At 37.7% G+C, this 13,039-nt stretch overlaps 1 protein-coding gene across 1 annotated transcript; it reads right to left on the minus strand.

Annotated features, from left to right (window-relative positions):
- Positions 1-1,119: 1,119 nt before the first annotated feature.
- Positions 1,120-2,051, minus strand: LOC135709010 (GS homeobox 1-like). The gene has a single exon (XM_065231210.1). The coding sequence runs from the start codon at positions 2,002-2,004 to the stop codon at positions 1,120-1,122; it is 885 nt and encodes a 294-aa protein (XP_065087282.1). The 5' UTR covers positions 2,005-2,051.
- Positions 2,052-13,039: the final 10,988 nt, after the last annotated feature.

Consider the following 13,039-nt stretch of genomic DNA (forward strand, 5'->3'; position numbering starts at 1 on the left):
GAATCTTTTCAGAATTCTGTAGATATTATCGTTAAAACTCACTGGGATTTCACTTCTTAATTCTCGTAGGGGTCATTTCAGAAATATATTGTTCCTTAATTCCCCCAGAATTTCTGTTCGAAATTCCCGTAAATTATCCATCGAATTGTGTTTCTTTTCTCCTCAAAATTTTCAAGAAAGCTTCAGACTATAGAAATAAATTCCAATGCCAAGAACATTCATAATATTCTAGAACTTAGAATCTTCCAATATCCTTAAAGATGCAGTCCCTTGAATTTCTTGATTTTGCTACCTTGAATATGTCTGTTAGTTACAATGAAGGGAAAATTTCTCAAAGTCTTTATAAAATCCAAGTCTTGGAATCTTGAAAATTTAAATAGGTCCCAGAATTTGTCTGCCATAATCAAACATTTTCAATGTCCACCATCTATAAGTGCTTTTCCAGTAACTATTTTTTTATTCAAATAGTATTATCCAATATTTGGGTCCATAGTAATAGCAGCTCAATAACGTTCGATCTAATAGTCTTCATGCTTTCGCAAATCAAGCAAATTTCGGGGTTTAGAGATCTTTAAAAATAATAATTATGAAAATTTGATCATTTGTCAAGAATTTAAAACTAACCCTTAAATTTATGTTAATACTTACTACGCCTTTGCTGTCATCACAGCAAGGATGTGCAAACTCAGATGGGCCCCGTTTGTTTCAAAAGACTTCAACCCAAAAAATTTCCCCCAGATCAAGCCGATTTAAAAAGGTGCTGTGAAAAACAAACTACCTACATATAAATTGTCCGCTGAAATTTCTCATAGATAATAATTAAGTTCACAGTACTTTGTTTAATATAAGAAATTTCACTGCAGCTTCGCTAAAGTTAACCTTCCGTTCTTTCAAGTTCGACACATAAAGCAAATATCAATAAATTATATAATAAATTTATGTATATTTTAGCCTCTGAATAAAATGGTTTACAAAATGTTTCGACAACTCTTTAAACAAACTTACTTCATAAAACTTTAACTAATAGATTTCATGCTATTTACATCTATACATCCTTTAAGACCTACAGTATCTACAAATCACTGGTACAAATTGAAGCCGTCCCACCACTGTCCTATTCTAATGAAGGCCTTTGCTGAAATCCCACGCACGCTGTTGAAGTAACTGCACCTGTTCGACTGTAGGCTTCCGGTCATGCTCCATTTCACTGTGGTTTTTAAGATTGACATCCTCGCTATCCGAACCACCTTCACAGGTACTAGCGTTGTGGCAGCAACATTTCTGTTGATTTTGCTGATGCGATCGACAAGGAGACGACGAAGAAGCCACACTGGGGCAGATGGGTGCATCACCTTTCTTGCGCTTTACCCGCCGGTTTTGGAACCAGATCTTCACTTGCTTCTCGGAGAGTCGCAATCGAGTGGCAATTTCGATCCGACGGAGTCGGGTGAGGTACATATTGGCAGAGAACTCCCGTTCCAATTCCAGTAGCTGAGTGCTGGTGAAGGCTGTCCGGATTCGCTTGCTCGACAGTTCATCATCGATGGCGTAGGCCAGCGGATCCGTTGGGGTCGGTGATGGGGTTGTAGATTTGCTGACAGTAGTTGCACTGGCATGTTTGGCACTGATGGGTGATGTTGGGTACGGAGAGAAACGCTCGGGAGTTTTCTCGCAGCGGTACAATTTGCGGTAGTATTCCTCTTTGGGCGAAAGTCTCGGCGGTTGCACGTCCGTTGGTTGGTATAGTTTAGGTGATAGATCCAGCGAAAGGTTGCGCGGTTGCGATAGGTGATGCGGATGGGGTAGGTGTAGCTGCTGTTGGGCATGTTGTTGCTGTTGTAATCCAAGCGAGAACAGGTAACTGCCAACGTAGCACGCCGAGTAAGGCAAGTTGGCCGGGGGAGTCACCGGTAACTGGGTAAACTGACTGTAATCGAACGCATTACTTTTCACTGGCGCCGGTTTGTCACTGATTAACGAGTCCACTAGGAATGATCGGGACATTTTGTTTACGTGATCACGTATTTTGAACAATTTTTAGGCACGAAGGGTGTGTTACTTGTCGGAGTGAAAAACATCAACTATCTGTGGGATGAGGGGAGAGGATTCTATTTATAGCGACCCTAGTTCAGGAAATCATCCCTTCTACATTTCATCCCCTCCCTTTGCTCGGTGAGCTAAGCAAAACGAAGGACGAAAAAGGATTCTTTTTCTGAGGTACTTCAGGGAACACTCAAAGATAGCACGAAAGAGGGAATGAAAAACATTGTAAAAGATGGCAGTGTGGCTATTAATGCTTTCGTGTGTATGAACAACTGCTAATTTTGTTTAACTACCATTGAAATTAGTAAGACCTGTGTGAAAGTCACTTTTCAATTGTAATGAATTACCCTAAAGCATTGGAAAAATAAGGTACCTGGAAACCTCCCGAAAGCCAAGTCAGTAAGGACGAAATTTTCTTTCGACTTTCCTGTACACTAAAACCTAATTTTACTATGTAACTGGCAACCCTGCCAAGTCAACCACTCGATGCCATTCCCATTCTTCATTGCCTTTTAACGCACTTTAGACACAGTTTAGCAACAATTAAAAGAGATTTGAACTGTCCTCGTTCCGCTCACGTTCGCTCCCGGATAGGGATAGAAAAACCAACGAAGAATGCATCCAGTGCCTACATACATAAACTATTCATTGCATTGTTGCTGGCTGCACCCTTCACGCTTCGGAAACAAGCGTATCAACTCCGCCCAATTTTTCCCACATTTACAACCCCTCTCTATCCACGATGTTGTTGTTGTTGTTGTTGTTCAACATCATTTGAAAATAGGTCCATTCTGTCGGGCTACCGATCGGCATTTCATTCTAATACGGCAGACAAGCTGTCTGCTCATGGATAAACACCCGGGTGTTATTCACACAGATCAAAATATGTTGCACTTGTAGGGTAGATGTACCAGTTATGGCTATACGTTCCTATTATGATGTGTTCGAATTATGGCCTACGGGAATTCCATAGGTCATAATTGGAACACACCATAATATGAACGTATGGCCATAGCTAGACCACCTACCTTAATAGGTTGTAATTTACAACTCTATAATCTGGAGCACGCTTTTAAATTTTCGAGTTCCAAACCAAAATACAAAAGTTTCACAATTTTTTGTCATATCTTCGATAAAAGGGTTTAATAGTTTTCTGATGTCTCTATCATGGTTGAAATCATATTGGTTCATATTGGTTCCCCTGCAAATGGTTTATGTTTTGTCGAATCGGTATAAAGGGTGTCCCAGTTCAAATTGCATCACGGAAAAAAAACGCTGTAGAAAATTACCTAGTTGACCGATCGTTTCCAAACTTTCAGACAATCAAATATAACCCATTAGTAAGCTTTTTCAAATTTATTTCATTCAACTTCAATACCATAACCGAACGCTCGCACCTTACGCTTAGCTTCACTCATTAGGTTCTGTACAACATCTGGCTGCAGCTTCTTTTGTACGGAAACCCACTTTTTCTTCATGTCTTCCTCAGATTTGACCTCCTTGGGATGCTTCCGTAGTGCCTGCTTCATAATAGCCCAGTATTTTTCGATGGGTCTAAGTTCCGGTGCGTTGGGAGGGGTTCATGTCCTTGGGTTCCTAAGTGACCCCGTTGGCTTCGTACCACTCCAGGACAACATTTGAATAGTGGCACGAAGCTAGATCCGGCCAGAAGATCGTAGGGCCCTCGTGTTGCTTCAACAGAGGAAGCAGACGATCATCCATGATGAGACAATGACGCTTCGTCAGCATCTGGGTGTACAGTTTCCTGGCCCGTGACTTTCCCACCGTATTTTGCCGTTCGTTACGATTAGGAGCCTTCTGCACTTTGTACGTATGCAGTCCCTCCCGGTCCTTGGCTCTCTGAACGAAAGACTTGGCCAGATTCAACTTTTTGGCCACATCCCTGACCGATGCATTGGGATTCCGCTTAAACGCTTTCACGACACGCTTGTGATCCTCATCACTAAATTGATGAATTTACGTTACGGTCGACCAGCAGATGGAAATGATGTGAAAATGATAATGATGTTTTGCTTCCTGTCAAATCGTCTGGGATATTTTTGAGTACATCATCACTTTTGTGGTTTTGAATTTCAAACCTAGGCGTCGCATGCACTGGTGCAGTTTCGCGTAAATTCATCAATAGAACATCCATTCTGACCGCATTTCTCCTTCCGTTTGATGCTCAAAGTTTCGTGGTAACGTGAAATCTTATGACTCATCGTTGACTGCACGGTTTCGAGTTGTTTTCCGATGTCCCGATGAGAGAGTTGAGGATTTTCCAGGTGCTTGCACGGCCAATCATACCAACTCAACGACTGAGAATAATTGACTCAGAGAATTTTCTTTCCATACGAAATTTACTCAGATTGGAAGAAACTGCAGTTACTCATAAGCTATGAGTAACTGCAGTTTCTTCCAAATCTGAGTAAATTTCGTATGGAAAGAAAATTATCTGAGTCAATTATTATTAGTCGCTGAGTTGGTATGATTGGCCGTGTGCGCAAAATCAATTGGTGTCTTTCAGTGAAACTTTTCCAAGCTTTCGCCACCTACATTTCGAAGTGAGAACTGCTAGAAGGAGGATAGCACAGACAAACAGACATAACACTTGAAAGTTGTTCATCGAACAGGCATTTAACAGACAATTTAAAAGTATCGTAGTTGGTAGTACCGCTACCTGTGGCGCGCATAGTCAATTCCCTTGCGTTTGACGTTTACACACTACCGCCATCTGTTCAGCGTAGTGCCCACCACAGTGTACTCAACAGATGGCGGTAATGTTTTAGCGACGATGTTTTACAGTGAGAAATATTCAATGTGTTATGTCTGTTTGTCTGTGAGGATAGTTTCCAAATTTTCAAAGTAAAACAGACGATTTTTGGGCCAAATCGGTCCATAAACAAAAATTTCGGTATGGATCGGAGATATTTTCATGGAAAATTATGCATAATGAGTTTGCACCCACAGGGAGAGGTTACCTCCTGCGCAGCTGCATTTTTCGGAAAATTGTTAATATGTGAGATTTCCACTAAGATGAAAGTGGGAATTAAGTGAATTTGCTTAGGAAAGATTGTATGATGCTGGTGATAATGGAGAATTGGTTGTATAGGACGCCAATATTCAATAAATTTTCATTTTGGCCTTTTTTAGGCAAACATATTAATACTCACAATTTTCGACGGAAAACGCAACGGAACTAGATTTACTCAACACGCACCATACTATAAAATGGTGCTAGATGGTTTTCGAAGTGATAACAAGATGACAAATCATCTTTATTTTGAGTAATTGAGCAATTTACTTCTGTTTACATCATATTTACGATGCAGCATTGATGGAGCCGTGAAATAAAATGAATATATCTTATGAAAGTTCATCTGGAAAGGTCAAAGATGCACATCAGTCTGATCGTAAAACCGTTTTCTTCTTCAATTCGAATGTTATATTGGAAGGATTTTACTCAGGCTTGATGAAAATTATGATTAAATGCTAATTTTCACGAATTTTATATGCAGTCTGTCAACATTATCATCATCTTGCAGTGGTGACATCTGCGTTGAGCTTTTACGGCAATCTCCCAATTCGCGACGTTGCTGTTCGGGTAATGGTGGGTATATAAATGGTGATACAGCTTTGTCACTATATAGGCGAGGAGGTCGCGGGGGGTAAAAGTGCAGTTTTAGAGCAAATTGTAAACAAACTCGGTCGCTGTCCCATACAACAATTCAACATGGCTGAATCATGAATTTGACACATTAGAACACCTATATGTAGTCACCTTGGTTCGGGTGACGCCATTTTATCCAACTTTCGAAAAACTGACAGCGATAAAAATACAGTGTAAACAATACACTCTAAACTACTTCCACCCAAATTTTCAAGAGAAAATACCCAATGGGTAATTTCCTAAAGCGTTTTTCTCCGTGATGCAATTTGATATGGGACACCCTTACATCATAGAGGTAACTAACCTCTAGGTAACTAAGACCAGAAGGTCCCGAAGAAACGAGCTCAGCTTTTTGGCTTAGCTCTGGTACTATCTTCCGTCCCAAGCTAATCGATGCACCCTTCGAAACATTGGAAAATTCACGAACCCCTCATTTTATCTGCCAAACTTTCATAGCGAATCAAAACAAACATAGTGTAGTACTAGAATTTGTACTAGCATGGGATTCGTTAATCGATTTGCTTGGGACCAATAGGCTAGTCAAGTAGTGAGCCAATTTAAAATCGTTAGTTTCGAATTAATTGTTACTTACATCCCGTCGTTGCAAGTTATAATTTATTGATTTCTCCTTTAACATTTTTTTCCATTAAGAGAAGCATTATAGTCAAATTTTTCATTGCATTATGCAAAAAAAAACACAAATTTCTGATTTTACCTTTCAAAATTAAGTAGGGCAATGATTAACTTTGTGCAGAAATTCGGAAATTTTGATTCTCGACAATTTTTTTCATATGGCGTATTCGATATTTTTCAAAAAATCATAGCACGAAAACGGCTCATCAAATCGAAATTCCCAAGCAACCAAAAGTTTCTCATTCAACAATAAAACCCACTTCCAAGTTCCATAATGTTCAAGTTCCGACAGAACTTTCAAGTTCCATAAAGTTTTAATAAATTTCTGACGGAACTTTCAAGTTCCATAAAGTTACAATAGCCGGCGCCGTTGGTGTAGTGGTAAGCGTGACTGCTTTCTTACACCCCAATGGGTCTGGGTTCAATCCCAGCCGAGGTCGGTGGGATTTTTCTGAGGCATAAAAATCTCTGGTCACGTCTTCCTTCGGAAGGGAAGTAAAGCCGTTGGTCCCGGCCCATGTGTGTTGAATGGGTGCGATATCCTACACAGGTGTGAAAGCTGCCTTCCTGCACATTCGATTACCATGTCAATGGATGGCAATCGATGTCCGTCGGTGATTGGCACTAGATTGCGGAACAGAGACCGACGTTAAATAAAGGAAAAGAAAAAAGAAGATAAAGTTCCAATAAAGTTCCGACAGAACTGTCAAGTTCCATAAAGTTCAAATAAAGTTCCGAAGGAATTTTAAAGATTCATAAAGTTCAAATAAAGTTCCGACAAAACTTTCAAGTTCCATAAAATTCAAATAAAGTTCCGACAGAACGTTCTTTTCAAGCAACCAAAAGTTCCGCATTCCACAATTATTTAGTCCCACTTTCAAGTTCCATAAAGTGCATATAAAGTTCCAACATAACTTTCTGACTGCTTTAAAAGCTATTGAAAGCACACGAGGATCTTCAGGCTTCAAAAAGTTCCGATGCGTACTCTTAGCAAATTGATCATGATGATGATGATGGTCCCACCTCTTACCCCTACAAAGGTTTGAACTGGACGATTTATCTTTAAAATAATTAAATATGACAATTTAACCAAGTTTGCAAACAAAAAGTCCTAAAAGTTCTAAAAAGCATCCCTAAGCAATTCACAGGAACTTCAGGCAAGACTGAAAACATGGCCGCAACAAAGTTCCGGACAAGTTCCCAGCGGAACTTCTTAGCAACTTTAAGGTTTCTTAAAAGATCCCTGCGGAACTTGTGAGTAACTTGAAAGTTTCTAAAAAATAAAATTCACCAAGGTGTTGTGTTTCGTATTCAAGTCAGTCAGCAGGCACTGAAAACTCCAACAGTAGACGGGACTACAGCTCACTTTAATATATCTCAGATGGCGCAGCGGTTCGTGCTAAGACTCGGCTCTCACGCAGAAGGACTGGGTTTCTTCAAACAGCTTTAATACTACTACTAATGCTGATAAATCAATACACGTTCATACCTGGATGTTGAAATAACTTTCAGACCAGACTTTAGAAGTAACTTTCATAAAGTGCGAACTTATTGTTTTTTTTTATAACTTATTTTCTAAAGGTGCCGCCAGAGACTGCTTAGAATACTCTTCAATTATGATACCGAAACTTTCAAGTTCTTCTTCTTCTTCTGCTTCGCATTTCAAGTTTATTGCATATCGCATATTAGCTTATTGTGTGCTCTCAACTTAGTGTTCTAGATGCACTTCCACTGTTATTAATTGAGAGCTTTCGATGCCTGTACCATTTTTGCATTGATATGATTGTGTGGCAAGTCCAATCTTACTTCTATGCCCAGGGAAGTCGAGAAATTTTCCAACCCGAAAAATTCCTAGACCGGACCGAGAATCGAACCCAGCCACCTCCAGCATGGTCTTGCCTTGTAGCTGCGCCTTTACCGACTGAGCTAAGGGAGTAGGTTCAAGTTCTCATACCGACTTAATAATGTGACTGCTTAGAGTTCTATAGACCACCTTCAATCAAGCGGCTTAAGCCTCAAATAGCCAACACTGTTAAAAACATAAAAATAAAAAAAAAGTTTATTTGAAAGCTTATCAAAAATCCTAACTTTTCTGATAATGGAAACTTTAAAAATGATCAAAACCGTAGAAAATCAATTTTTAGTAAATGTTTTGAACTTTTTATCAAGCAAAATTTATGTAATTTGTGCAGTGGATACAATTTTCTGGACTAAAAAAAAATATTCCGTATAACAACAACAACAATAACAACAAAAAACAATTTGTGAGAAAACAGTTCAAAAATTTTACTTAAAGTTGCTGTTCATCGCTTTTGGCCTATTTTAAAGCGTCAGAAAAGTTAGCAATTTTGATAAGCTTTCAAATTAACATAAGTTTAAAAATCTTATAAACTTATTTTGATATTGAAGTTTGTTGATTTTTGATGAAAATTTGAAATATTTTTTATGTGTCTGCAAAGAAAACCAAGTTTCATACAACTTTGTCTCAGACTTCATTTTGATTCAATGAGTCGTTTTCGTGCTAAGATTTATAAAAAAATCAAATACGCCATTTCGAAAAATTAAACGAGAGTCAAAATAGTCGAATTCGATCACAAACTTCGTTCATTGCCCCTACTGAACAATTGAATTCAGAGAGAGCATGGCGACACCCTCCCCTGGTTCTTTCACTTTTACGATGCCCTCATCATATTCCTAACACTATGCTAAAATATAAAAATAAAACAATGCGACCTTTTTTCATGCACCTCATAGGTATAAACTTGTTGCTAAAATGCTTACATGCTACCTTTTGCTAAGCAATTCATGGTACTAAGTGGGTTGGTTTTGAATTACCTACGTCCATATATAAGCCAAATCTGACACGTAATCAACATTAGAATATTATTCGCTGTGTATCTTCGCAACATCGCATGGAAAAGGTCCATGTGATGCTATAGGAGGAACACTGAAACGTATGGCTACCAGAGCTAGTCTAGCTAGAAGCGAAACGAGGATCAGCTGACTCAAAATTTCTTTTGTTATGCAACTACTGAAGAATATGAAACTCATAAGCACGAGCCCAACGAACAATACTCAAGGGCTTTAACCATTCAAGGAACTCAAAAATACCACTCATTTATTCATATTTCTGAAAGACAAATAGAAGTCAGACACTTTTCAAACTGTAATAATGAAAAGAAAATTGTTGATATTATTGCGCATTTTGCACCAAATTAGACTCCTGTGCAAAATATAATTGCACAGTAATATTTTCGCACATGCCAGAAAATTTAAAAATCAACTTATTTGAAAGCAGCAACAGCTTTAGAACATTACTAACAAGCTACACTGTTGAATTAAAGTTCTAGAAAGCATTAGGAAGCTCCATATTTAACTTTTATGACCAGTGCGAAAATATTACTGTGTACTTATTTTTAGCGCAGGAGTTTAATCAAGTGTGAAATCCGCAATACTAAGAATTCTTACAATTTTTTACAACTATATCAATCTAATAATGTAAAAATAAATTAAATCATTCTCGAAAATCGCTATAATAAGTTCTTTGCAGATGCTAACGAGCGAAATATGTATTTGCAAGAAAATAAATTGTTTTAAAACATACACATTCCGGATAATTTAGATCATATCGATGCATTTTTAGCATCCAAGAGATTTAGCACCCAAGAGCATTTTCATTGTTAAATTTTCTGATCTTTCAGAAAAAAATATTTTCGGAACTGGAGAACCGCGAAATACATTTAAAAATGGCCAAAAACTACCAACATTTTAAAAATATGTACTTTCCAACCGTTACTTATCGAAAACGGTGTGACTTAGCAAAATTTTACCCAGGTGCTTTTTTATTGTAATTTTGATGTACTTTCATTATTTAAAGTCGAAAAAGTAATTGGACCATGTTTTGGATATTTTTTCAAAAACTATAGTTTTTTTTAAATCATAACTTTTTTGTCCATCATTTCTTCATCTTGACCTATAGTGCAATAGATGGCATTTGTCCCCTAAAACATATCAACAAATACAAAAAAAATCCTTTTTTGAGAAAAATTGTTTTTAAGACTTTATTTGAAATTTAAAAAAGTTAGGTAATTTTTTAGAGTGCATTCTTTTTCTTATTCTTCTTCGAATTTCAAGTGTATTGCATATCGCATATTAGCTTCTTGCGTGCTCTCAACTTAGTGTTCTAGATGCACTTCCACTTCTTAAGTGAGCGCTTCCGATACCTGTACCATTTTTGCATTAGTAATCAAGTACAAGTACAAGTACAATCATACTCTATGCCCAGGGAAGTCGAGAAATTTTCCAACCCGAAAAATTCCTAGACCGGACCGGGATTCGAACCAAGCCACCTCCAGCATGGTCTTGCTTTGCAGCTGCGCCTTTACCGACTGAGCTAAGCGAGGCCCCCTTTTAGAGTGCATATTTTTTTTTCAAATAGTCTCATCTATTACCTGCAATATTGCCGAAGACACCAAACCGATCGGACAAACAGTTTTCGAGTAAAAATTTTCTGAAGATAAGCTTGATATTTTTCTATATGCCTTTTTCAATAATAAGGCTGAATTCAAAATGGCGATATGAATATGCAAAATGGCATTGTCGGTCATAAGGAACGTTTCCGCAAATTTTCCACCAAATCAAAAGATACAAAATTGAACCGATTTGCGAATTCGCAGAGAATTGCTCTGTTACGTTATATCGAGGTATACCTGTAATATGCTCCAAATTAAATATTGAGTCGAAATGTGCGATGTGCTTAAGTTTCACAACCATAATTTCTTTAAAAATATAGAGGAAATGGATGTAATGTCGGCCTAAAGGTCCCTAATTTGAGCCCATACATAAATTCAGCAATCAACTAAATTTTCAATAGCGACCAAAATTATCCATTAGCACCGTCCCAATGACGCGTTCATCTAGATAAAATTGATAAATAGCAGATTTTTACCGATGGGCCCAATCTTAGATCCATAGGCCAACTTTAGAGCCATTTCCTCTACTTTCTTCCGTTTCACATCTAGCACTAGAGCGGTTTTTGCTTTCACAGCATACGAACTAAAATAGATTTCCGCGTAGAAGACTTTGGTAACAGGAAATTGTGTGAGTGCATCACAAATTCAAAACAAAGTAACTGAAGCGACATCTACAAGCTGCTACGATAAGTTTCCCTTATCCGTCAAGATAAGAGGAGGCTGGACCATTCAATCCTTTTATTTGAAATCATTACATAACTTCTATGTAGGGTTGAGGTGCACGGTACGCTGTGCATTTCAAGTGGGAACCAGAAAATTATTCGTATTTACGAGTAGAAGTGCTCTTGTTCGTGAAAATCCGGAACCTTAAACTCAATCACTCAATTTGGGCTTCGGTGTCGTTATGATTCCGGAATGTAAATAATCCATTCCGAGCCATAAATTGATGCACAATTGTATTAATCGAAAGTCATGGAAGGGTTCAACGGCTATCTATTGGCGGATGGTTTGACATTGACCGTCGTCAAACCGGCATGCTTACGTAGGTTGCGGGTGGTAGATAGTAATCAGAGATCTTTGCTGATTACAGGAAAGGAATAACAAATTATAAACAAGGAAAAGGGATAAAACAAACATGATGGTGTTTGGAGACTCAAAATTAGAAGGACGGTTCGTAATTTGAGCGTTTAGTCGTCAGGTCAGCTATAGTGACCCAAAGGAAAAACGCAGTGGCGTCGAGTGGGACTGTAAAATCCGCTACGGATGTGTCGATCCCCTTATCTACACTTTGTTATGTTTAATTATCTTCTCTAGATTACTTTTTGTTGTGACTTTCTCAGTTGTTTTTTTACGTTCCCGACGCAATTCGAATCAACCAGCCAAAACCGCCATTAGTGCTACTGAGCAATTCCATTCAAATTGACGATTTTTTTTTTAATTTGCACAATTGTGCCTTTTTAGTAAAGATACCATTTTATGTTATCAATACTTCATATTGGGTCACGACTACTTTTCCAACAGGGCCTGTGAAAAATAGTACTAATGAGTTAAAATATACATAGTGCCGAAACGGTTTATTCGATTTATATGGTGTCCTCAGCAAAGTTGTTGATATTAATTTGGAAATTCTGAAAAAAATATACACTGTGATATTTTTTGTCTATTACGAAGGAAAAAACTATAACAGTTACAAAAAATTTAATTTTTCAAAAAGCTCATTTAAAAAAAAAATCATTTGTAGCATTGAAGTTCTAATGCTTACAACTAACTGGCAAAGCGTTTTTTAATTTTTTATTTAAAAAAAATAACAGTTTATATTTTTACAAGAATAGCATCTTAATTTTGCACAACATTCCTGAAGACATAATAAAAATCAAACAGGCCGAAAAACAAACTTGCAGTTTATTTATTTTAACTAATCATGTTTGTATTACTCCATGCGTGAAGTTTACATAGTTGGAAATGCTCAACATCAAATATCACACTTAAAGTGGCCATTTGATACGATAGATGAGGAAATGAAAGTATAGAGTTGATAGTTCCGCTAGAGTACGGCTGTGTGAAAATTGCATATAGAGAGTAAAAAGCGAGCAACGCCGATTCATGCCTTCCTCAAGATTAACCCGATTCGCGCCTTCCTCAAAATGATTATCAACTCTATATGGAACTATCACTCATCCTTTCATTTCCTCATCTATCGTTTAAAATGACCACTTTATGT

The sequence above is a fragment of the Ochlerotatus camptorhynchus genome, unplaced genomic scaffold, assembly GCF_037179485.1.
Source record: "Ochlerotatus camptorhynchus isolate MF236.1 unplaced genomic scaffold, CSIRO-AGI_Acam_v1.1 ptg000344l, whole genome shotgun sequence".
In the NCBI taxonomy this organism is placed as follows: domain Eukaryota; kingdom Metazoa; phylum Arthropoda; class Insecta; order Diptera; family Culicidae; genus Ochlerotatus; species Ochlerotatus camptorhynchus.